Raw genomic sequence first — 23,986 nt, 5'->3', positions numbered from 1 at the left:
TTTCGCTTGGCGTTTCACAAAATATAAAATGGCTCTTCTAACAATAGTGATGGAAAAATTCTTTCATGTACATTTTGTACTTTTTGATATGGTTCCCCATCATAGTTGACGATTGTTGTAGTGATATTTACGAGTCTGTGGTAGCGATGAGGATGAAATGGAACTTTGAAATACTAGCAGAGCCCCCATGCTCTGATATTCGGTATCGTAAGTTTCATATTACTATCCCTGCCAGCATTTTAAAGTTCCATTTCATCCTCATCGCTACCACAGACTCGTAAATGTCACCACAACCATCGCGAACTATGATGGGGGTAGCATATCAAAAAGTACAAAATGTACATGAAAGTAATTTGCCATCACTACTGTTAGAAGAGCCATTTTATTTTTTGTGAAACGCCAAGCGCAACCAGCTTGTTAAATTTTATTTAAATAAAAACGAAAATGAAGTTCTGAAAACATAGATATTACGCTTAAAATTGTGAAAGGTATATGGTGAACAATTTTCGACTTTCCAAATAGAATAAAGTGATCGTTTTTCAAATATTTTTCCAGGCACGCTGCCTCCATCGAAAATAAACAAACGGCTGATAGATGCTGCAATATGTAACTTGCTACTTAAAACTCAACATCATTCTTTTATTAATGCAAAAAATTATGTTAAATGTGATGAGATAAACCGAAAAATGTTATATTTATAAGAAATTATAAATGTTTAATCAAATCAATAAACATCTACACAATCGTGTTTTACTTTACCACAATGATTCTTCTACAATTACCTTAAAATTCACTTTTTCTGATAGTTTGCAGGGGTTCTTATGGGCGTACTTCGAAATTGATCTAAATAGGCACCTAATAATTGCACTGATGAGAAACTTTTTCGTAGTAACTTGGCGTGGTACAACTTCTCAATAGTGACGGCGCTTTTTCGACGAGTTTTTGATGTCGTATATAATTGTTTTCGACGTAATGGGGATTCTCAGAAGCGCCCCCAAATTCAAAAAATGTTGGCAGGGTATAATTTCTTGTGATATTTTAAAATTACAAATGGATTGGAGTCCGAGAGTATATCGATTGTTTCGTTTTAAGAAAAATAAATTCTTGCGATTTGCAATTCCGAATATCGGAAAAAGGAAAAATGCATTTTTTAAGGGTAACGGAAAATTCGGCTGGTGGTGCATTCCAACCTTTATCAAATAAAGCAATGCATTTCTATGAGTAGCGGAAATTTTACTATAGTTGCTTCTCTTTTTATCGACAAACTAATCTAGCCGGGCATACCGTACATTACGCTTCACTAATTTATTCATTACATCGATAATTATGTAGTCGTTTATCGACCGTAATCGATTTTCGATAAACAACCTTGTGTCACTAACAGCTGTTGGTTATATCTCACTACGGAGAAGAAGAAGAAGACTACTCCAATCTTTTCTCGTTTGTGTGGAGGCTTTCTATCGGCAATTCTTCAGTAAATAAACCCAATAAAATGTGGTTCGAAGTCTTACCTTCTGCTGCCATCATCACTGTGGCTTTGTCCATACCCACATACGCTATGTATGGTCTACATAAGCTGGTTTTGGGCAATGTAAGTTTTAGTTGACCCATCAATTCACCATCACTAACAATCTCCAGTTGTGACCAATTCTTATATAATCGAAAATATTGAATAGTTTTACATTGTCTCAACATTATTTTAGAAAATCACAGGATCTTTTGCACAAAAAAAAGTAGAAATACTTCCCGTTACGGTTATATTTCTTTAATTACACAATTTTTTGTCAAATGGCGAATGTCACTTGGATGAGCAGGCACGGTTTATATGTTTCACAAAGTGTTGCCCACAAAGATTTTTATGATCTTTGGTGTTTGCTCTTTAATGCCAATTGATTTGGTATTGGATGGAACGTTTGTATGGACTGTCCATGCTATACGGGTGTTCTATCGAGTGTAGTTAAATCAGTACAAGTCACACCATTGTTGCCATTTCTAATTTCCTCTAATCACAATAGTAAGTTATTGTGAGTTAATACCTGATTAAATTGGAGATTGTTGTATTTGAAACGGAATGGGGTTAGACCCCAACAACATGATCTTAATGATGATTTTTATCAATTATACATTTCAGGCCTACCGTCGGAACTTGGATGAAAGATTCGATCGTGTTATGTACTTGCGCGATAGAAGACTAACTGATAATCCCTATAACATGAATGTAAGTATTTTTGTTGCCAGGGAAGTACAATTAAATCTGGGAAGAATTATGAAAATAGCTAGAAGAATTTAAAAAAGCAAACCTTTTAACTTTTTTTAATTTTGAGCAAATGAACGTCACAATATATTCCTATATATCGGTAGCCTGGAGTTTATTGAGATGAACTTTATTTAAAAAAAAAACCTTTTAACTTTTTTAATTTTGTGCAAATGAACGTCACAATATATTTCTATATATCGGTAGCCTGGAGTTTATTGAGATGAATATTTTTTTACAACTGTTGATATTTTTTGCTGTAGTTTATTATAAGCTATCAAATCAGGTCTTCAATAGATTAAACATTTTTTTTTAATAAATTGATATGCAGATGCCCCCATATTTATTTATCTCTCGATCCATATTTAACTTCAGGATGCCGAAAACAATTTGTTCTGTAATTTGAGATAGATTATTTTTAGATTACAGTATAGTGCACTCGCGATAACGTGATCTAATTAAAACCAAGAGAGTTCACGATAGCGAACTGCAGCGAATTTCTGAACAAAACACCGCCATATTCGGAAGTTTCACACGTTCTAGCGTGATAGTCTTTTATTTAGTAATATGAGTAATATTAGTAATATGAAAAACTTAATTTAACTTCATGAAAAAATTAAAAAAAGAGATCGTAGAAATATCAGTGGGTATGGAATTATAAAGCAATTTAAATTAATAATTAAAATTCACGAAAAAAGCCAAACTAGATAACTAAAAAAAAATCCGTAGGTGTATTTGAAATTGTATTTGGCATTGTGAATCTGCCTTTAACGTCAAATTTAATGCTTTTCAGTGTTACGGAGTAGTTTGTGTAAGAAAAAGCATGTTCACGTTATGCGGTGGTCACGTTAGGCGGTGTTTACGTTACCGCGAGTGCACTGTATTAACAAATTTTTAACCCTATATTCATTGATTGAATGGAACTGGGGTGATTCCTGAGACTTCTAGGGTTCCACAGTGTAGATTTATTCTTAGCTGATCGTGTGTATCAACTTCGGTCAATATTATAGCTGTTTTCTACGTTCTGAATAAGCAAATCTAACGGTGTTCGTATTTATTTATTTTATTTTATTTATTTAATCAAACTGAGCCCCCATAGGCCATATGTTGATAGATATATGAAGTAGAGCAATAATGAGATTTAAAATATAAATTACATACATCAAAAATTGCTAAGGCACTAACACTAAAAATTCTAAAACTATAAAAAAAAAACTTAAAAATCTAAAAATCTAGCGAAATCCTTAATGCACATTTCTAAAAAAAAATAATGAATAAGTGTGAGACAGAGATTGTCAATGACTAAACTGCTAAGCTTCGTGAGAAAAATGGGATATTAACGTTTTTTTTTTTTTTTGAAAACATCCATTGTAATAATATACGGGGCTCGTTATTGGAAGAGGTTGATTCTTTTGTTGATCATGGCATTGTTATGGATCGTAGGCTTAATTTTAATGGTCATATTGATTCGATGGTGAGTAAGGCGTATGGGGTTCTAGAATTCATAAAGCGTTGGGCGAAGGAGTTTTCGGACCCTTATATTACAAAGAGGCTTTTTACTGCCCTTGTTAGGCCCATTCTAGAGTATGGATCTATCGTGTGGGATCCTCAGTATGAAGTTTATATTGATAGGATAGAATCGGTTCGGAGCAGTTCTTGTTGTTCGCTTTGAGACATCTTCATTGGAACAGTGACTTTGTTCTTCCTTCATACACTTCTAGATTGAGGCTGATTAATTTGCCTACTCTTAGGAGCTCCATGATGATGTATAGGTTAGTTAGTGGGGATATTCCATGCTCGGAATTGATATCTGGGTTTGGGATAAATGTTCCTTTTAGGGCATCTAGGAATTACCAGTTTCTTTACATTGATTTTCAACGTTCGAATTATGCTTCTGTGGAGCCTATTCGTAGGATGTGCATTATTTTTAATTCAATCTATCATCTAGTTGACACTAACCTTAGTATTGATATGATGAAGTCTAGAATTTTAGCATATTTGGATAACTAATACATTAGTTTTATTGAATAACCTAATATTTGATCTTGTGTTTTAATATACACGGCTGATGAGTTCTTCTCTGTAGCTGGTCAAATCCCTCTGCCTTCACCCCGCCATGGTCCGGATCATGGTGTGTACGCTGTCCCTACGTCATGGGGACGAGGCCCTCACCGTCGGAAGGGGCGGTAAAGTGGGCGATGGGACCGTTCGATTGAAAAAAAAATTCCCTTTCCTTCTATAATGGAGCTGTGGATAAACGCATATTGTCTACCTACTAAATCTGATATATTTGATCCACTTTCTAATATAGCTCCACATATATTTTTTATCTACTTCTGTATCTGATTTTCCCCTAATCTGCAAAAGTATGCAACCAAAATCACCCACATCCGTCCAAGTTTTGATATAGCCCCCATTTACATCAATTTCCCAAATCTTTCTGGAGCATTTGGGAGGCATAATTTTTACTTGATTTGTCTTCATTTTTTTATTGTCTGTTACCCAAATTATCTAAATTTTAAATGTGGTGCATGACACGGAAATTTCAATTTTCTCAAAAAAGTAAGTTGTTGTGGATTTCAGTCTCTCTAGAATCATGTATTCATCTATAAAGGAACGACCGAAAAATATAGCCGATATAAAACAACCAAATTTTTCGGTAGTTCCTATATAAAAGAATCCATGATTCTACTGGGTCTGAAACCCATAAAAATGTTCCCGTTTTGAGAAATTAGGAAATTCGGAGTGATTTTTGTTCATATTGACCTAGATTTTTAAAAGCCTAGTATTCGGAATTTTTATCAAGAAAATGCTCTAAAACATTTTCTTAGTGAAAGAAAAAAAATATTCTAGTGGGAATTAGCCACTGGCTTACCTGTCATAGGAGTGGTACCGATGCTTTATGTTATCGCAATTTTTAAATTTGAGTAATTTTGTAAGTGTAATTTTGTTTGTCTAAAATATTCCATATTCCAAAATTTTTATACTCTCCACCATAGGATGGGGGGTATATTAACTTTGTCATTCCGTTTGTAACACATCGAAATATTGATCTAGACCCCATAAAGTATATATATTCTGGGTCGTGGTGAAATTTTGAGTCGATCTGAGCATGTCCGTCGGTCCGTCCGTCGGTCCGTCCGTCTGTTGAAATCACGCTAACTTCCGAACGAAACAAGCTATCGACTTGAAACTTGGCACAAATGGGCCATATCGGTCCACTTTTACGTATAGCCCCCCATATAAACGGACCCCCAAACTTGGCTTGCGAGGCCTCTAAGAGAAGCAAATTTAATCCGATCCGGCTGAAATTTGGTACATGGTGTTAGTATATGGTCTCCGAGAACCATGCAAAAATTGGTCCATATCGGTCCATAATTATATATAGCCCCCATATAAACCGATCACCAGATTTGACCTCCGGAGCCCCTTGGAAGAGCAAAATTCGTCCGATTCGGTTGAAATTTGGTACGTGATGTTAGTATATGGTATCCAACAACCATGCAGGAATTGGTTCCTATTAGTCCATAATTATATATAGCTCCCATATAAACCGATCGCCAGATTTGACCTCCGGTGCCTTTTGGAGAAGCAAAATTCATCGGATCTGGTTGAAATTTGGTACGTGGTGGTAGTATATGATATTTAACAACCATGCCAAAAGTGGTCCATATCAGCCCATAATCATTTATAGCCCCCATATAAACCGATCCCGAGATTTGGTTTTGGAGCCTATTGGAGGAGCAAATTTCATCCGAGTGATTTCAAATTTGTGGATGACAGTCTTTCGTAGAAGTTTCTACGCAATCCATGGTGGAGGGTACATAAGATTCGGCCTGGCCGAACTTACGGCCGTATATACTTGTCTCCTTTCATATGCTCAAAATGAAACAGGTTCTCAAGATGTCGACCGAGACTGGTTTATGAGGACCTATCTAAGGGGTGGTCTAAACTGTCCCAGGACGTGTTCTTTGGAATGAGTGCAAGCCATTTTCTAAAGTTTAAATTTATTGTGCAAATGACTGGTACCTTCCCTACACACAAAAAATTTTTCTGATTCAATCACGAAATTAATTGTTCCAATTAATGTTTTAATTGAGATGTCAGAAATGATAGTATCAATTAAGAAATTAATTGAAAGCCAATTAAAAAATTAATTGATCCAATTAAAACATTAATTGATACTATTAATTTTTGTGGTTGATTTTTGTTTCAACTAAAAAATTTGTTGCATCAATTTTTAAACTCAATTAAAATTTTAATTGGAACAATTTTCGTGAATTTTTTTTCTGTGTATGTATTTTCCTTAACTTAGAGTGGCCCAGGGACTGGGCCCATACCGACCCCATACGGACCTCAGATTTTATTTTTAACGAATGCAGGATTTTATCTGATTTGCCTGATATTAGAGTCTATGCATTTAAGGATCTAAATTATTGTTTGGCAAGTCTCCAGTTTAACATATGTTCTTTAGAGCCTTAAACTGAATTGACTGCGATTTTAATTCTTATCCGTTAAGGCGAGTATTAAGTTCGAGTTTAGCCGCTAAAATCGTAATTTTTTCACGATTACTTTTCTTTAATAATCCATTTTAAGGAATACAAACTTTGTGAAAATTTGCTTTGGGATATTCCCCATCAAGTTATAATGAAATCTGCAACAAATATGTATAATTTTATGGCTTTTTATGGCTTTTTACTGATTTAGTTTTTACTTTAGTTAAAAAATTACGATTTTAGCGGCTAAACTCGAACTTAATACTCACCTTTAGATGAATTGTTGAAGTTTATATTTTACATCAGGGCCTTCGAAAACTTCAAACCCTTTGAGAAGAGTGTATGAATTTGGACCCATCGGATATAAGTCTCATTTTTTACTTTTTTATACTATTTCTAAGACAGGGATATATTTGAATTTTAATTACAATGAACTTGATGTGCAAAATCTTCAAGTGTTGTGGAATTTTCATGTTTTTCCCTTCATTAAATTTTCTACTTCACTTTTTAATTTGAAAATTTGTTTTTTTTTGTATCATTTCAGGGTTTGGAGCAAATTCCCGATAAATAAAATAATTAAATAATCAAATTCGTAGTTTAAATTACAAATGTGATGAATGTAACATTTAAAAATGATTAAATAAATATTTCGAAAAATGAAAACAAAACATTGCAATTGTCATGTCTCTGTTATTGTTTGCAGGGAGTTTATGTGTATTACGTTTCTCTCCCCTTTTTTTGTGGAATCCTGGTGGGAAATCACAAACTGCCACTGACAGGGGATAAGAAAAAACAGCGAAATGTTGTAAAACAACCCTGTGACACATAAATCCACCCCTATCGAGGATATTGTTGACGACCGACAACTACTACTGCCACTTACTGGCTACTGACTTCACTGACTGATTGGTGCGTAACGGTGTGTGGATTTCGTGTTATACTTGTAAGAAAAACGCTCCTACAATTTTCACAATAATGTTAATTTTGCAAAAGGCGTCGTCATTAAAGCTTACGACAAAATAATACATAATTTCATAAATTTGACTACATTGGGGAAAATTTACCAAAAATGTTTCGAAATGAAACAATCATGAATTTTCAAAGTTTTGCCCAAAAGTGATAGAGATTTTTGAATGCGTTTATATGAAATCTTTGATGTGAAGCGGTTTGTCTCGGGGTCCATTGTTGGTTGGTTGGTTGTGTATTATTGTTTGTGTGAAATTTCGAGAATCAAAACAAAATGAGAGGTGGGGGTTTAAGATGGTGGTATAGAGGAAGAAATGCGACCTCTTTGCCATTTCTTCATCATGTAAGAAAAAAGAATCTATGTTTTGACCACAAATGCTCCGTAAACTCGCTGTCACCGTATATCTGTATAATGTTGGCGATTTCGCTAGGAGTTATTCATTGTACGAATGCCATTTCGGTTACAATTAGCAATACTGATGAAGATGTATTAAACACTGCCTCATCCGTCCATCATCATCATGGCCGTCCACTTAGACAACAAAGAGAAACACGAAATAAAGAAGAACGGGGTTATTGTGCTCCCTATCATGGAAAGATATGTAAGAATCTCATATCTTCGCAAGTGTGGTATAGTCGAGATGATCCAACTGGAGGTTGGAAAAATGAACAGATAACAACAGCTCTATGGGAGGAGCTCATAACGGATTTAAATGGCCTTTGTCGCAATGCGGCTGAGGTAAGTTTTTTGTGTTGGAATACTCCAATGGATGAGTATATTTTTATCTATGTTTTCCCTCGATCATTGGTTAGAAACTTTTATGTGCTTATGCCTTTCCTCGTTGTGTCATGGAAAATGGTAAATCCATTAAATTACCCTTATGCTATGAGGATTGTATGGCTACCCACTTACAATATTGTTACAATGATTGGGTCCTAATCGAGGAGAAAAAGGAACGTCATATGTATATCAAGAGTAGAGGTCATTTTCGTTTGCCAAATTGTTCGAATTTACCAAAATACAATAGCACTGCCGAAAAACCCACCTGTTCTTATGTTGGTCTCACTGAAATCGATGAAAATGAAGCCACATGTAAGTGTCTTTCTATGATTGTTTTGTTTGTTATATGCATGTAAATATTTTTCGATTTTAATTTATTAGATGATTGTCGTAATGGTAATGGCCGCTACTATGTGGGTACTGTTAATGTCACAAAATCAGGAATTCCCTGCCAAAGATGGGATACCCAACATCCTCATAAACACATACAACCACCGTTAATATTTCCACAAATTGAGGAAGGAGAGAATTATTGTCGTAATGCTGGTGGAGAGGAACCATATCCATGGTGTTATACTATAGATGAAAATGTCCGTTGGCAACATTGTGATATTCCATTATGCCGTAAGTTTTTTTTTTTTTTGATAGAAATTGGAAATTTTATTAAATTTTTATGATAAAATTAATTCGATGGATCAAATTTCCGATTTCGTATGGAAATTTTGTACATGGTACAATGGTTATGTTAAGTTATAGTCGATGACACCAAATCCGTGTCACTTAGACCATGTTGGTCCATTGTGATTCCTCATGTGATGGTACAATACAAGATTATATTTTTTTAAACAGATAGGTCAAAGTGGACTATGAGCTGTTCAGGTTCAGCCTATGCAAAATCTCCCATGTAAACCCATGGTATATTTTTATTCCAATTTGCTAAAATGTAGAAGTCACCGTGGTCCAATGGTTAGCATGCCCGCCTTGCATACAGAGGATCATGGGTTCAATCCCAGTTTCGACCAAACACTAAAAAGTTTTTCAGCGGTTGATTATCCCCCATCAGTAATACTGGTGATATTTTTTCGAAGCATCTCTAAGTGGTTTCACCACAATGTGGAATGACATCACGGTTGCCACTAGAGCCAAAAATATTCTAGCAAATTTTGGAGAAAATTTTACCAAACAAAAATTCTTATTTTGTCAAAATTTTTATTTCTATAGAAAATTTTGTCAAAATTTTATTTCTATAAAAAATTTTTTTGTTAAAATTTTTTTTCTAAGAAAATTTAGTCAAAATTTTAATTCTAAATAAAAAATTTTGTCAAAATATTATTTCTATATAAAAAATTTTGTCAAACTTTGATTTCTACACAACAAAAAACTTTTTTTCTGATTCAATTAAATTTTTAATTGAAATGTCTTCAGTCACGAAAATCATAGTATCAAATTTTGGGGAAATTTTACCAAACAAAAAAAAACCTATTTTATTTCTATAGAGAATCTTGTCAAAATGTTATTTCTATAAAAAATTTTGTCAAAATTTTAATTCTATAAAAAAAAAAATTTGTCAAAATTTGATTGAAAATAATTGATCCATTTAAATTTTTAAATTTCATTTTTTTTTTAAATTTCAATCAACCATGAAAATGATAGTATCAATAACAGTTTTAATTGAACTTTAAAAAATACTTGATTAAAAAATCAATTGATTTTATTAGCAAATTTCAATTAACTTTTTAATTGATTCAATTAAAAATTACATTGATATTGGTGGCAAAACTCAATTAATTTTTTTATTTAAAACATAACTATTAATTACTACTTGACTGACTGTGTTTTTAATTTAATTAAAAAATTGACTGTTTAGTTAAAAATTAAAAAAAAATCCCTCACTTCTTTTTAAGTGATTAAACAGTTAATTGTATCAATTAATTTTTTAATCAAAAATTGTTATATTCTCAATCATTGACTCAAGGTTTCTATCTTGATTTAAAAGTTAATTGTAGCAATTAATTTATTATTAAAATTTTTTTTAACTTCAATCAACTTTTTAATTGGAAATATTTTTTCTGTGTATAGAAAATTTTGTCAAAATTCTATTTCTATAAAAAAAATTCTCACAATTTGATTTCTATAGAACATTTTGTCAAAATTTTATTTCTATAGAAAATTATGTCAAAATTTTATTTCTATAGAAAATTTTGTCAAAATTTGATTTCTATAGAAAATTTTGTCAAAATTTGATTTCTATAGAAATTTTTTTAAAATTTGATTTCTATAGAAAATTATGTCAAAATTTGATTTCTATAGAAAATTTTGTCAAAATTTGATTTCTATAGAAAATGTTGTCAAAATTTGATTTCTATAGAAAATTTTGTCAAAATTTGATTTCTATAGAAAATTATGTCAAAATTTTATTTCTATAGAAAATTTTGTCAAAATTTGATTTCTATAGAAAATTTTGTCAACATTTTATTTCTATAGAAAATTTTGTCAAAATTTGTTTTCTATAGAAAATTTTATTTTTATAGAAAATTTTCTCAAAATTTTATTTTTATAGAAAATTTTCTCAAAATTTTATTTCTATAGAAAATTTTGCCAAATTTTGTTTCTATAGACAATTTTGTCAAAATAATGTTTCTATAGAAAATTTTGTCAAAATAATGTTTCTATAGAAAATTTTGTTTCTATAGAAAATTTTGTCAAAATTTTGTTTCTATAGAAAATATTGTCAAAATTTTGTTTCTATAGAAATTTTTTCAAAATTTGATTTCTATAGAAAATTTTGTCAAAATTTGATTTCTATAGAAAATTTTGTCAAAATTTTATTTTTATAGAAAATTTTCTCAAAATTTTATTTTTATAGAAAATTTTGTCAAAATTTTATTTTTATAGAAAATTTTGTCAAAATTTTATTTCTATAGAAAATTTTGTCAAAATTTTATTTTTATAGAAAATGTTCTCAAAATTTTATTTCTATAGAATATTTGGTCAAAATTTTATTTCTATAGAAAATTTTGTCAAAATTTTGTTTCTATAGAAAATTTTGTCAAAATTTTGTTTCTATAGAAAATTTTGTCAAAATTTTATTTCTATAGAAAAACTTTGTCAAAATTTGATTTCTATAGAAAAACTTTGTCAAAATTTGATTTCTATAGAAAATTTTGTCAAAATTTGATTTCTATAGACAATTTTGTCAAAATGCTATAATTCTATAGAAAATTTGAAGATAGGCTATAACAGTCCATGTTTTCATAAAGGCCTTAAAGAAACGATTCCTCGATTGGCCGTCTAAGTGTTAAGAAATGATATTTTAGTCCAATTTTGCCAAAATGCTGTAAACCCTTGTGATTGAGCTAAACAAGTCTAAAGTCTATGTGTGAGCCGGAAATAGTCGGAAATTTTAATACATTTTTAATAAGATGTACAACTTCAACTTTTTTACATCCTGTGCATTTACGAACTGGAGAAAAAAATTTTGCAACCTGATATATTGTTTATATCGGAACATATTTCGATATAGAAATGGTGAGATTGTGGTTTACAGCGTTTAAGTTTTCATTATATAATTATATCCCAGTCTGCCTATTGTACTTCTTGGGCACTTAAAAGTCGAATATTTTATTCGAAATATAATGAAATGATCACTTTTGAGAAGTGTCCGCTTTTCATAGTTTAAGAAGTTTCGCTGTATATGGATTTTTAATATAAATTTAATTTATAATTTGTATATTTCATTGATTTAAATCTATTTTCAGCCGATTATTTTGATCCGACCCTGAATGAAATCGAACCCATACAAATGGAAACATTTTTTACACCCTACATCATATTTGTAATAGCTGGTTTTGGCTTTGTGGCTATTGTTTGTCTGCATTTAATCATATTGCTACTCTATAAAATTCTCAAACACAAAGAATTCCAGACAAGACAAGCACAACAACAACAACAATTGGCTGCCAATCAAAATCCCTCCAATGATTGTAATCGAACAAATTTAACAAATCCTGGCGATTGTAATATATCATCGAGTCGTGAGACTTTAGGATCGAATGCCATATCTCATCATAATAAATTTGGTACAATTAAGAGTGTGGTAACTGTACATCATGGCAATATCATCGAACCACCGCCTAAACCAAAACTAAATACTAAATTGGAAAAATTGGAATATCCCCGCGCAGATGTGGTATATGTGCGATCATTGGGTCAAGGAGCTTTTGGCAGAGTATTTCAGGTAAGTTGAAATCATTTCAAAATATTAATTGTTATCATTTAATTTAGTATATGTGGCCATTGTGGAGTAATGGTTCGCCTGACCGCGATGTGTATAAAGTGTCGTGGGTTCAATCCCAGTTTGGCCTAGAAATGTTGCTGACACTTCTAAGATAATGGTATTGGAAATGGGTTATATCGCACCATATTTAGGTATAGATCTCATATACATCTATATCTCCTTCTCCACTCGAGCCTCTTGTCACCATATAAATAGATCCTCAAATATAGCTAGCGGAGCCTACTTGGGCCGCAATTGTCATCCGATACGGCTTAAATTCCGCGTGTAAAGTCAGTGTACATAACAATTATGGACCTTATTGGTTCACAATTATATAGGCCTCATATAAACCTTTAGGCAGATTCCTTAAATTTGTCTTTTTGAGCCTCCTCTCATTTCCCTCTTCTTCTTGGGTCTCTTTGGACCACCTTGGCAATTTTAATCAGAAGAAGACGTACTCTAAGTACCATGAAAAATTTGGTCAATATCTGTATGTAATTAAATAGGAGATCCACGGTTGCCACTCAAGCCAAAAAATAATCTACCAAAATCTGGAGAAAATTTCACCAAAAAACTACCAAAGTAAAAATCTTATTTTGCTTTTAGTTTTATTTCGATAGAGAATTTTGTCAAAATTTTATTTTTATAAAAAATTTTGTCAAAATGTTATTTCTATTGGAAATATTGTCAAAATTTTATTTCTGTAGAAAATTTTTGTCAAAATTTTATTACTGTAGAAAATTTTGTCAAAATTTTATTTCTATAGAAATTTTTTGTCAAAATGTTATTTCTATTGGAAATTTTGTCAAAATTTTATTTATTTTGTCAAAATTTTATTTCTATAGAAAATTTTTGTCAAAATGTTATTTCTATTGGAAATTTTGTCAAAATTTTATTTCTATAGAAAATTTTGTCAAAATTTTATTTCTATACAAAAATTTATTTCTATAGAAAATTTTGTCAAAATTTTATTTCTATACAAAAATTTATTTCTATAGAAAATTTTGTCAAAATTTGATTTATATAGAAAATTTTGTGTAAATTTTATTTTTATAGAAAATTTTGTGAAAATTTTATTTCTATTACTGTAGAAAATTTTGTCAAAATTATATTCCTATAGAAAATTTTGTCAAAATTTTATTTCTATAGAAAATTTTTGTCAAAATGTTATTTCTATTGGAAATGTTGTCAAAATTTTATTTCTGAAGAAAATTTTGTAAAAATTTTATTTATTTTGTCAAAATTTTATTTCTATAGAAAATTTTTGTCAAAATGTTATTTCTATTGGAAATTTTGTCAAAATTTAATTTCTATAGAAAATTTTGTCAAAATTTTATTTCTATACAAACATTTATTTCTATAGAAAATTTTGTCAAAATTTGATTTCTATAGAAAATTTTGTGTAAATTTTATTTTTATAGAACATTTTGTGAAAATTTTATTTCTATTACTGTAGAAAATTTTGTCAAAATTATATTTCTATAGAAAATTTTGTCAAAATTTTATTTCTATAGAAAATTTTTGTCAAAATGTTATTTCTATTGGAAATTTTGTCAAAATTTTATTTCTGCAGAAAATTTTGTCAAAATTTTATTACTGTAGAAAATTTTGTCAAAATTTTATTTATTTTGTCAAAATTTTATTTCTATAGAAAATTGTTGTCAAAATGTTATTTCTATTGGAAATTTTGTCAAAATTTTATTTCTATAGAAAATTTTGTCAAAATTTTATTTCTATACAAAAATTTATTTCTATAGAAAATTTTGTGTAAATTTTATTTTTATACAAAATTTTGTGAAAATTTTATTTCTATAGGAAATTTTGTGAAAATTTTATTTCTATAGAAAATTTTGTAAAAAATTTTATTTCTATTGAAAATTTTGTCAAAACTTAATTTCTATAGGAAATTTTCTCAAAATTTTATTTCTATAGGAAATTTAGTCAAACTTATATTTCTATAAAAAATTTTGTCAACATTTTATTTCTATAGAAAATTTCTATGAAAAACATTATCAAAATTTTATTTCTATAGGAAATTTTGTCAATATTTTGTTTCTATAGAAAATTTTATTTCTATAGGAAATTTTGTCAAAATTTTATTTATATATAAAACTTTGTCAAAGTTTTATGTCTATAGAAGATTTTGTCAAAATATTATTTCTATAAGAAATTTTGTCAAAATTTTGTTTCTATAGAAAATTTGGTCAATATTTTGTTTCTATAGAAAAATTTATTTCTTTAGGAAATTTTCTCAAAATTTTATTTCTATAGAAAATGTTGTCGAAATTTTATGTCTACAGAAAATTTTGTCAAAATTTTGTTTCTATGGAAAATTTTGTCAAAATTTTATTTCAATAGGTTATTTTGACAAAATTTTGCCAAACTTTTTTTCTATAGAAAATTTTGTCAAAATTTTATTTCCATAGGTTATTTTGGCAAAATTTTAATTCTATAGATTTTTTTTCTACAGAAAATTTTGTCAAAATTTTATTTCTCAAGGATTTTTTTTTTCAAATTTGTATTTCTATAGGAATTTTTTTCAAAATTTTATTTCTATAGGAAATTTTGTCAAAATTTTATTTCTATAGGTAATTTTGTCAAAATTTTATTTCTATATGTAATTTTGTCAAAATTTTATTTCCATAGAAATAATAACATGTTTTCCCTGATATTGTGAAAAATTTTATTTCTATAGGAAATTTTGTGAAAATTTTATTTCTATAGAAAATTTTGTCACAATTTTATTTCTATAGAAATTTTCTATGGAAAATTTTATAAAAATTTGATTTCTATAGGAAATTTTGTCAAAACTTTATTTCTATAGAAAATTTTGTCATTTTTTTTTTTGAAAATTTTGTTAACATTTTATTTATTCAAAATGTTATTTCTATAGAAAATTTTGTCAAAATTTTATTTCTATGGAAAATTATGTGTAAATTGTATTTTCATAGAAAATTTTATGAAAATTTTATTTCGATAGAAAATTTTGTCAAAATTTTATTTCTATTGAAAATTTTGTTAAAAGTTTATTTCTATAAAAATATTTTCTCAAAATTTTATTTCTATAGAAAAATTAGTCAAAATTTTATTTCTGTAGGAAATTTAGTCAAAATTATATTTTTTATTTATTATATTTTGTCAAAATTTTGTTTGTGTAAGAAATTTCTATGGAAGATTTTATTTCTATAGGAAATTTGGTCAATATTTATTTTCTATAGAAAATTTTATTTCTATAGGAAATTTTGTCAAAATTTTATTTATATATAAAACTTTGTCAAAGTTTTATTTCTATAGAAGATTTTGTCAAAATATTATTTCTATAAGAAATTTTGTCAAAATTTTGTTTCTATAGAAAATTTGGTCAATATTTTGTTTCTATAGAAAAATTTATTTCTATAGGAAATTTTCTCAAAATTTTATTTCTATAGAAAATGTTGTCGAAATTTTATGTCTACAGAAAATTTTGTCAAAATTTTGTTTCTATGGAAAATTTTGTCAAAATTTTATTTCAATAGGTTATTTTGACAAAATTTTAATTCTATAGGAAATTTTGCAAATTTTTTTCTATAGAAAATTTTGTCAAAATTTTATTTCAATAGGTTATTTTGACAAAATTTTAATTCTATAGGAAATTTTGCCAAATTTTTTGTCTATAGAAAATTTTGTCAAAATTTTATTTCCATAGGTTATTTTGGCAAAATTTTAATTCTATAGAAAAATTTTTTTCTACAGAAAATTTTGTCAAAATTTTATTTCTCAAGGATTTTTTTTTCAAATTTGTATTTCTGTAGAAAATTTTTTCAAAATTTTATTTTTATAGGAAATTTTGTCTAAATTTTATTTCTGTAGGTAATTTTGTCAAAATTTTATTTCCATAGAAGTAATAACTTGTTTTCCCTGATATTGTTTAATATTTATCACATCATTTTTTTAATTTCAGGCTAAAGCTCCTGGTTTAGTACCTGGCCAAGATGACCTTTTGGTGGCGGTAAAGATGTTAAAGGATGATGCCAGTGATCAAATGCAAATGGATTTTGAACGTGAAGCTTGCTTACTAGCCGAATTCGATCATCCGAATATAGTGAAACTATTGGGTGTATGTGCTCTGGGCAGACCCATGTGTTTATTATTTGAATTTATGTCACCAGGAGATCTCAGTGAATTCTTACGCTCTTGCTCACCATATGCCACCCATCAAATATATCATCGTGACCCCTTACACGAAGGACATCTTTTACAAATTGCATCACAAATAGCAGCCGGTATGCTTTACCTGTCCGATCGGAAATTTGTTCATCGTGATTTGGCCACACGCAATTGTTTGATCAATGAAAATATGGTTGTAAAAATAGCTGATTTTGGTCTTTCGCACAAGATTTATTTACAAGATTACTATAAAGGCGATGAAAATGATGTTATACCCATACGTTGGATGCCCCTGGAATGTATTTTGTATAATAAATTCTCCATAGAATCGGATGTCTGGGCCTATGGTGTGTGTTTGTGGGAGGTATTCTCATTTGCCCTACAACCCTATTTCGGTATGACCCATGAGGAGGTTATAAAATACATTAAAGATGGTAATGTTCTAAGTTGTCCCGACAATACACCATTATCGGTGTATGCTCTGATGAGGCGTTGCTGGAATCGTAAACCGAGTGATAGGCCCAGTTTTAGTGAGATCAATCATTGTATACAACATAGTATAGCCGAATATGAATATAAAACTACTTTGGGAATTGGAAAATAATTTTTTTGTTATATAAATACACTGAGAAAAAAAAAACAATAATGAAAACACTTGTAAACTTTTTGATATAAATATTATATATACACATATAACTTTTAAAATTTACATTTATGGTTTATATGGTCACTAAAATCACTTAAGTTCCTTTTTGTTGTTTTATATTTATCTTGCTACGAATTGAGAAAAATCTATGATTTTCTTTACACAAAACGAAAAACACGAAACGAATTTGTCTTTCCATGTCTATGAAAAAATTGTTTGTGTTTTTGGGGGAGAAACTTTTCAAAAGGTCTTCCTTTATGGAATGCATAGTCATTTAATTTTTCAACGAATATTATCTAAAATTACAAATATATATACACTCACATCTCCATTAAACCATTTTAAGCTAACCAACAGCTAAAATCATTACAAAATATCAAATTACTAACAATAGTAGACTTGAAGTAATCAAAACATAATCACTTGAAAATTGAGATATACTCGTTTCAAAAAAAATATATTCCCAGTTATTTATATATTGCCCACATTTTTAACATAAAAAACTTAAATTAAATTAAAAACAACATTAGCATAAAACTTAGAGCGCTTAGTATAAGGATAATTAGTTGGTTTATGATTGGTGTTAAAACCAACCCCCGCCCCCCCTTACCGTCATTGATGGTTTAAAAAGCAAATTAAATTTTTTGCATATTCTGTTCTTTGTTCTGTTAAGTTAACTTTTAAAATGAGTTATGATTACAAAAAAAAAAAAAAAACAAAAAATATAAATATATTTATATATAAATATAATAAGAATTTTAACCCGCTCTAATGTTGTGAAAACCAAACGAAATCATATGTATTTTTTATTATAAGAAAAAAAAAACATTTGAGGAAATTTTATAAATTCGTACGAAAGACAGATGTAACAAAAAAAACGAACTATATTTAAACGTAGAAATGTATACAGATATAAGTTTAGCAATATCGTTTTTCATAGAATTATATATATTTAGGAGACAAGTACTTTCATATGAAAATGTGTATGGTATGCAATAACAATGTCTTACAATCATATATTACAAACAAACAAACAAAAAAAAAACAAAAACAAATAAACTCTCCATTATGTGTAACACTATAAACAGTTGTGGCATATTTTATTTAATTATATAGAGAATAAATAGTAAACAAAAATACGTCCAAGTACATCGACTTAATTGGACCTGCATCGAGGAGTTAGCTCGGTTTTAGTTCAGATTTACGAACCATCCACCAAGTAGTACTCTTCTGTTGAACCAACCTGCACAAATAATAAACAAGAAAGAAAGTCTAAAGTCGGGCGGGGCCGACTATATTATACCCTGCACCACTTTGTAGAACTAAATTTTCGATACCATATCATATCCGTCAAATGTGTTGGGGGCTATATATAAAGGTTTGTCCCAAATACATACATTTAAATATTACTCGACCTGGACAGAATTTGATAGACTTCTACAAAATCTATAGACTCAAAATTTAAGTCGGCTAATGCACTAGGGTGGAACACAATGTTAGTAAAAAAAAAATATGGGAAACATTTAAATCTGAAGCAATTTTAAGGAAACTTCGCAAAAGTTTATTTATGATTTATCGCTCGATATATATGTATTAGAAGTTTAGGAAAATTTGAGTCATTTTTACAACTTTTCGACTAAGCAGTGGCGATTTTACAAGGAAAATGTTGGTATTTTGACCATTTTTGTCGAAATCAGAAAAACATGTATATGGGAGCTATATCTAAATCTGAACCGATTTCAATCAAATTTATCACACATGACTATATTACTAATTGTACTCCTAGTGCTAAATTTCAACCAAATTGGGCCAAAACTCTGGCTTCTGGGGCCATATAAGTCCATATCGGGCGAAAAATATATATGGAAGCTATATCTAAATCTGAACCGATTTCAATCAAATTTGGCACACATGACTATACTACCAATTGTACTCCTTGTGCAAAATTTCAAGCTAATCGGGATAAAACTCTGGCTTCTGGGTCTATATAAGTGCATATCGGGCGAAAGATATATATGGGAGATATATCTAAATCTGAACCGATTTCAACCAAATTTGGCACGCATAGCTTCAATGCTAATTCTACTCCCTGTGCAAAAATTGGTCCAAAACTCTGGCTTGTAGGACCATATTAGTCCATATCGGGCGAAAGATATATATGGGAGCTATGTCTAAATCTGAACCGATTTCAATCAAATTTTGCACATTTGACTATACGACTAAGTGTTATGTTTGTACAAAATTTCAAGCAAATCGGTTTAAAACTCTAGCTGCTGGATCCATATTAGTGCATATCGGGCGAAAGATATATATATATATAGGAGCTATATCTAAATCTGAACCGATTTCTTCCAAAATAGATAGGGTTCTATTCTGACCCAAATTAGGAACATGTGCCAAATTTGTTAATCTCAACGAAAACGTTATAAACAATACATACAAAAAATAATTTTTTTCTTCTTCAACCATGAAATTAATTGATCCAAAATTAAAAATTTGAGGAAAATAATCGGCTTCGGCTTCTGTTTCGGCCAAAAAAGCCCGCTTCGGTCGAGCTCTAGCCTCTAACAACCATGCAAAAAGTGGTCCTAATCGTTTAATAATTATATAGCCCCCATATAAATCGATTCCCAGACTTTACCTCTTGAGCCTCCTGGAAAAGCAGATTTCATGCGATCCGATTGAAATGTAGTACGTGGTGTTTCATATCAGTTCATAATTATATAGCCTCCATATAAACTGACCCCCAAAATTGGACTTCTGGAGCCTCCTTCATCCGTTCCGAAAATTTTGTCAAAATTTTATTTCTATAGAAAATGTTGTCAAAATATATTCCCAGTTATTTATATATTGCCCACATTTTTAACATAAAAAACTTAAATTAAATTAAAAACAACATTAGCATAAAACTTAGAGCGCTTAGTATAAGGATAATTAGTTGGTTTATGATTGGTGTTAAAACCAACCCCCGCCCCCCCTTACCGTCATTGATGGTTTAAAAAGCAAATTAAATTTTTTGCATATTCTGTTCTTTGTTCTGTTAAGTTAACTTTTAAAATGAGTTATGATTACAAAAAAAAAAAAAAAACAAAAAATATAAATATATTTATATATAAATATAATAAGAATTTTAACCCGCTCTAATGTTGTGAAAACCAAACGAAATCATATGTATTTTTTATTATAAGAAAAAAAAAACATTTGAGGAAATTTTATAAATTCGTACGAAAGACAGATGTAACAAAAAAAACGAACTATATTTAAACGTAGAAATGTATACAGATATAAGTTTAGCAATATCGTTTTTCATAGAATTATATATATTTAGGAGACAAGTACTTTCATATGAAAATGTGTATGGTATGCAATAACAATGTCTTACAATCATATATTACAAACAAACAAACAAAAAAAAAACAAAAACAAATAAACTCTCCATTATGTGTAACACTATAAACAGTTGTGGCATATTTTATTTAATTATATAGAGAATAAATAGTAAACAAAAATACGTCCAAGTACATCGACTTAATTGGACCTGCATCGAGGAGTTAGCTCGGTTTTAGTTCAGATTTACGAACCATCCACCAAGTAGTACTCTTCTGTTGAACCAACCTGCACAAATAATAAACAAGAAAGAAAGTCTAAAGTCGGGCGGGGCCGACTATATTATACCCTGCACCACTTTGTAGAACTAAATTTTCGATACCATATCATATCCGTCAAATGTGTTGGGGGCTATATATAAAGGTTTGTCCCAAATACATACATTTAAATATTACTCGACCTGGACAGAATTTGATAGACTTCTACAAAATCTATAGACTCAAAATTTAAGTCGGCTAATGCACTAGGGTGGAACACAATGTTAGTAAAAAAAAAAATATGGGAAACATTTAAATCTGAAGCAATTTTAAGGAAACTTCGCAAAAGTTTATTTATGATTTATCGCTCGATATATATGTATTAGAAGTTTAGGAAAATTTGAGTCATTTTTACAACTTTTCGACTAAGCAGTGGCGATTTTACAAGGAAAATGTTGGTATTTTGACCATTTTTGTCGAAATCAGAAAAACATGTATATGGGAGCTATATCTAAATCTGAACCGATTTCAATCAAATTTATCACACATGACTATATTACTAATTGTACTCCTAGTGCTAAATTTCAACCAAATTGGGCCAAAACTCTGGCTTCTGGGGCCATATAAGTCCATATCGGGCGAAAAATATATATGGAAGCTATATCTAAATCTGAACCGATTTCAATCAAATTTGGCACACATGACTATACTACCAATTGTACTCCTTGTGCAAAATTTCAAGCTAATCGGGATAAAACTCTGGCTTCTGGGTCTATATAAGTGCATATCGGGCGAAAGATATATATGGGAGATATATCTAAATCTGAACCGATTTCAACCAAATTTGGCACGCATAGCTTCAATGCTAATTCTACTCCCTGTGCAAAAATTGGTCCAAAACTCTGGCTTGTAGGACCATATTAGTCCATATCGGGCGAAAGATATATATGGGAGCTATGTCTAAATCTGAACCGATTTCAATCAAATTTTGCACATTTGACTATACGACTAAGTGTTATGTTTGTACAAAATTTCAAGCAAATCGGTTTAAAACTCTAGCTGCTGGATCCATATTAGTGCATATCGGGCGAAAGATATATATATATATAGGAGCTATATCTAAATCTGAACCGATTTCTTCCAAAATAGATAGGGTTCTATTCTGACCCAAATTAGGAACATGTGCCAAATTTGTTAATCTCAACGAAAACGTTATAAACAATACATACAAAAAATAATTTTTTTCTTCTTCAACCATGAAATTAATTGATCCAAAATTAAAAATTTGAGGAAAATAATCGGCTTCGGCTTCTGTTTCGGCCAAAAAAGCCCGCTTCGGTCGAGCTCTAGCCTCTAACAACCATGCAAAAAGTGGTCCTAATCGTTTAATAATTATATAGCCCCCATATAAATCGATTCCCAGACTTTACCTCTTGAGCCTCCTGGAAAAGCAGATTTCATGCGATCCGATTGAAATGTAGTACGTGGTGTTTCATATCAGTTCATAATTATATAGCCTCCATATAAACTGACCCCCAAAATTGGACTTCTGGAGCCTCCTTCATCCGTTCCGAAAATTTTGTCAAAATTTTATTTCTATAGAAAATGTTGTCAAAATTTTATTTCTATAGAAAATTTTGTCAAAATGTTATTTCTACAAAAAATTTTGTTAAAATTTTATTTCTATAGAAAATTTTGTCAAAATTTTTTTCTATAGAAAATTTTGTCAAGATTTTATTTCTATAGAAAAATTTTATCAAGATTTTATTTCTATAGAAAATTTTGTCAAAATTTTTATACCCTGCGCCACACTGTGGAACAGGGTATTATAAGTTAGTGCATATGTTTGTAACACCCAGAAGGAGACGAGATAGACACATGGTGTCTTTGGCAATAATGCTCAGGGTGGATCCCTGAGTCGATATAACCATGTCCGTCTGTCCGTCCGTCCGTCTGTCTGTGAACACATTTTTGTGATCAAAGTCTAGGTCGCAATTTAAGTCCAATCGCCTTCGAATTTGGCACATGTTCCTAATTTGGGTCAGAATAGAACCCTATTGATTTTGGAAGAAATCGGTTCAGATTTAGATATAGCTCCCATATATATCTTTCGCCCGATATGCACTAATATGGACCCAGCAGCCAGAGTTTTATACCGATTTGATTGAAATTTTGTACAAACATAACAGTTAGTCGTATAGTCAAGTGTGCAAAATTTGATTGAAATCGGTTCAGATTTAGATATAGCTTCCATATATATTTCGCCCGATATGGACTAATATGGTCCTAAAAGCCAGAGTTTTGGCCCAATTTGGTTGACATTTTGCACAGGGAGTAGATTTAGCATTGTAGCTATGCGTGCCAAATTTGGTTGAAATCGATTCAGATTTAGATATAGCTCCCATATATATCTTTCGCCCGATATGCACTTATATGGACCCAGAAGCCAGAGTTTTATCCCGATTAGCTTGAAATTTTGCACAAGGAGTACAATTGATAGTATAGTCATGTGTGCCAAATTTGATTGATATCGGTTCAGATTTATATATAGCTTCCATATATATCTTTCGCCCGATATGGACTTATATAACCCCAGAAGCCTGAATTTTGGCCCAATTTGGTTGAAATTTTGCACTAGGAGTATAATTAGTAATATAGTCATGTGTGCCAAATTTGATTGAAATCGGTTCAGATTTAGATATAGCTCCCATATATATGTTTTTCTGATTTCGACAAAAATGGTCAAAATACCAACATTTTCCTTGTTTTTACTAACATTGTGCTCCACCCTAGTGCATTAGCCGACTTAAATTTTGAGTCTATAGATTTTGTAGAAG

The 23,986-nt window shown here is 30.0% G+C and overlaps 2 protein-coding genes across 2 annotated transcripts; both read left to right on the top strand.

Moving 5' to 3' along the window:
• Positions 1-1,401: 1,401 nt before the first annotated feature.
• On the top strand, positions 1,402-7,418 carry ND-MWFE (NADH dehydrogenase (ubiquinone) MWFE subunit). The gene is made up of 3 exons (XM_075312353.1): positions 1,402-1,591; positions 2,132-2,218; positions 7,295-7,418. Exons 1-3 carry the CDS (start codon positions 1,493-1,495, stop codon positions 7,319-7,321), a joined length of 213 nt encoding a protein of 70 aa, XP_075168468.1. The 5' UTR covers positions 1,402-1,492; the 3' UTR covers positions 7,322-7,418.
• Positions 7,419-7,521: 103 nt separating this feature from the next.
• On the top strand, positions 7,522-18,650 carry Nrk (Neurospecific receptor kinase). The gene is made up of 5 exons (XM_075312352.1): positions 7,522-8,455; positions 8,530-8,809; positions 8,879-9,121; positions 12,256-12,734; positions 16,714-18,650. The coding sequence occupies exons 1-5, from the start codon at positions 7,991-7,993 to the stop codon at positions 17,521-17,523; spliced, it is 2,277 nt and encodes a 758-aa protein (XP_075168467.1). The 5' UTR covers positions 7,522-7,990; the 3' UTR covers positions 17,524-18,650.
• Positions 18,651-23,986: the final 5,336 nt, after the last annotated feature.

The sequence above is a fragment of the Haematobia irritans genome, chromosome 5, assembly GCF_050003625.1.
Source record: "Haematobia irritans isolate KBUSLIRL chromosome 5, ASM5000362v1, whole genome shotgun sequence".
Taxonomy (NCBI): domain Eukaryota; kingdom Metazoa; phylum Arthropoda; class Insecta; order Diptera; family Muscidae; genus Haematobia; species Haematobia irritans.
The sequence above is the reverse complement of the archived record's forward strand: the minus strand, read 5'-3'. Positions and strand labels throughout refer to the sequence as shown.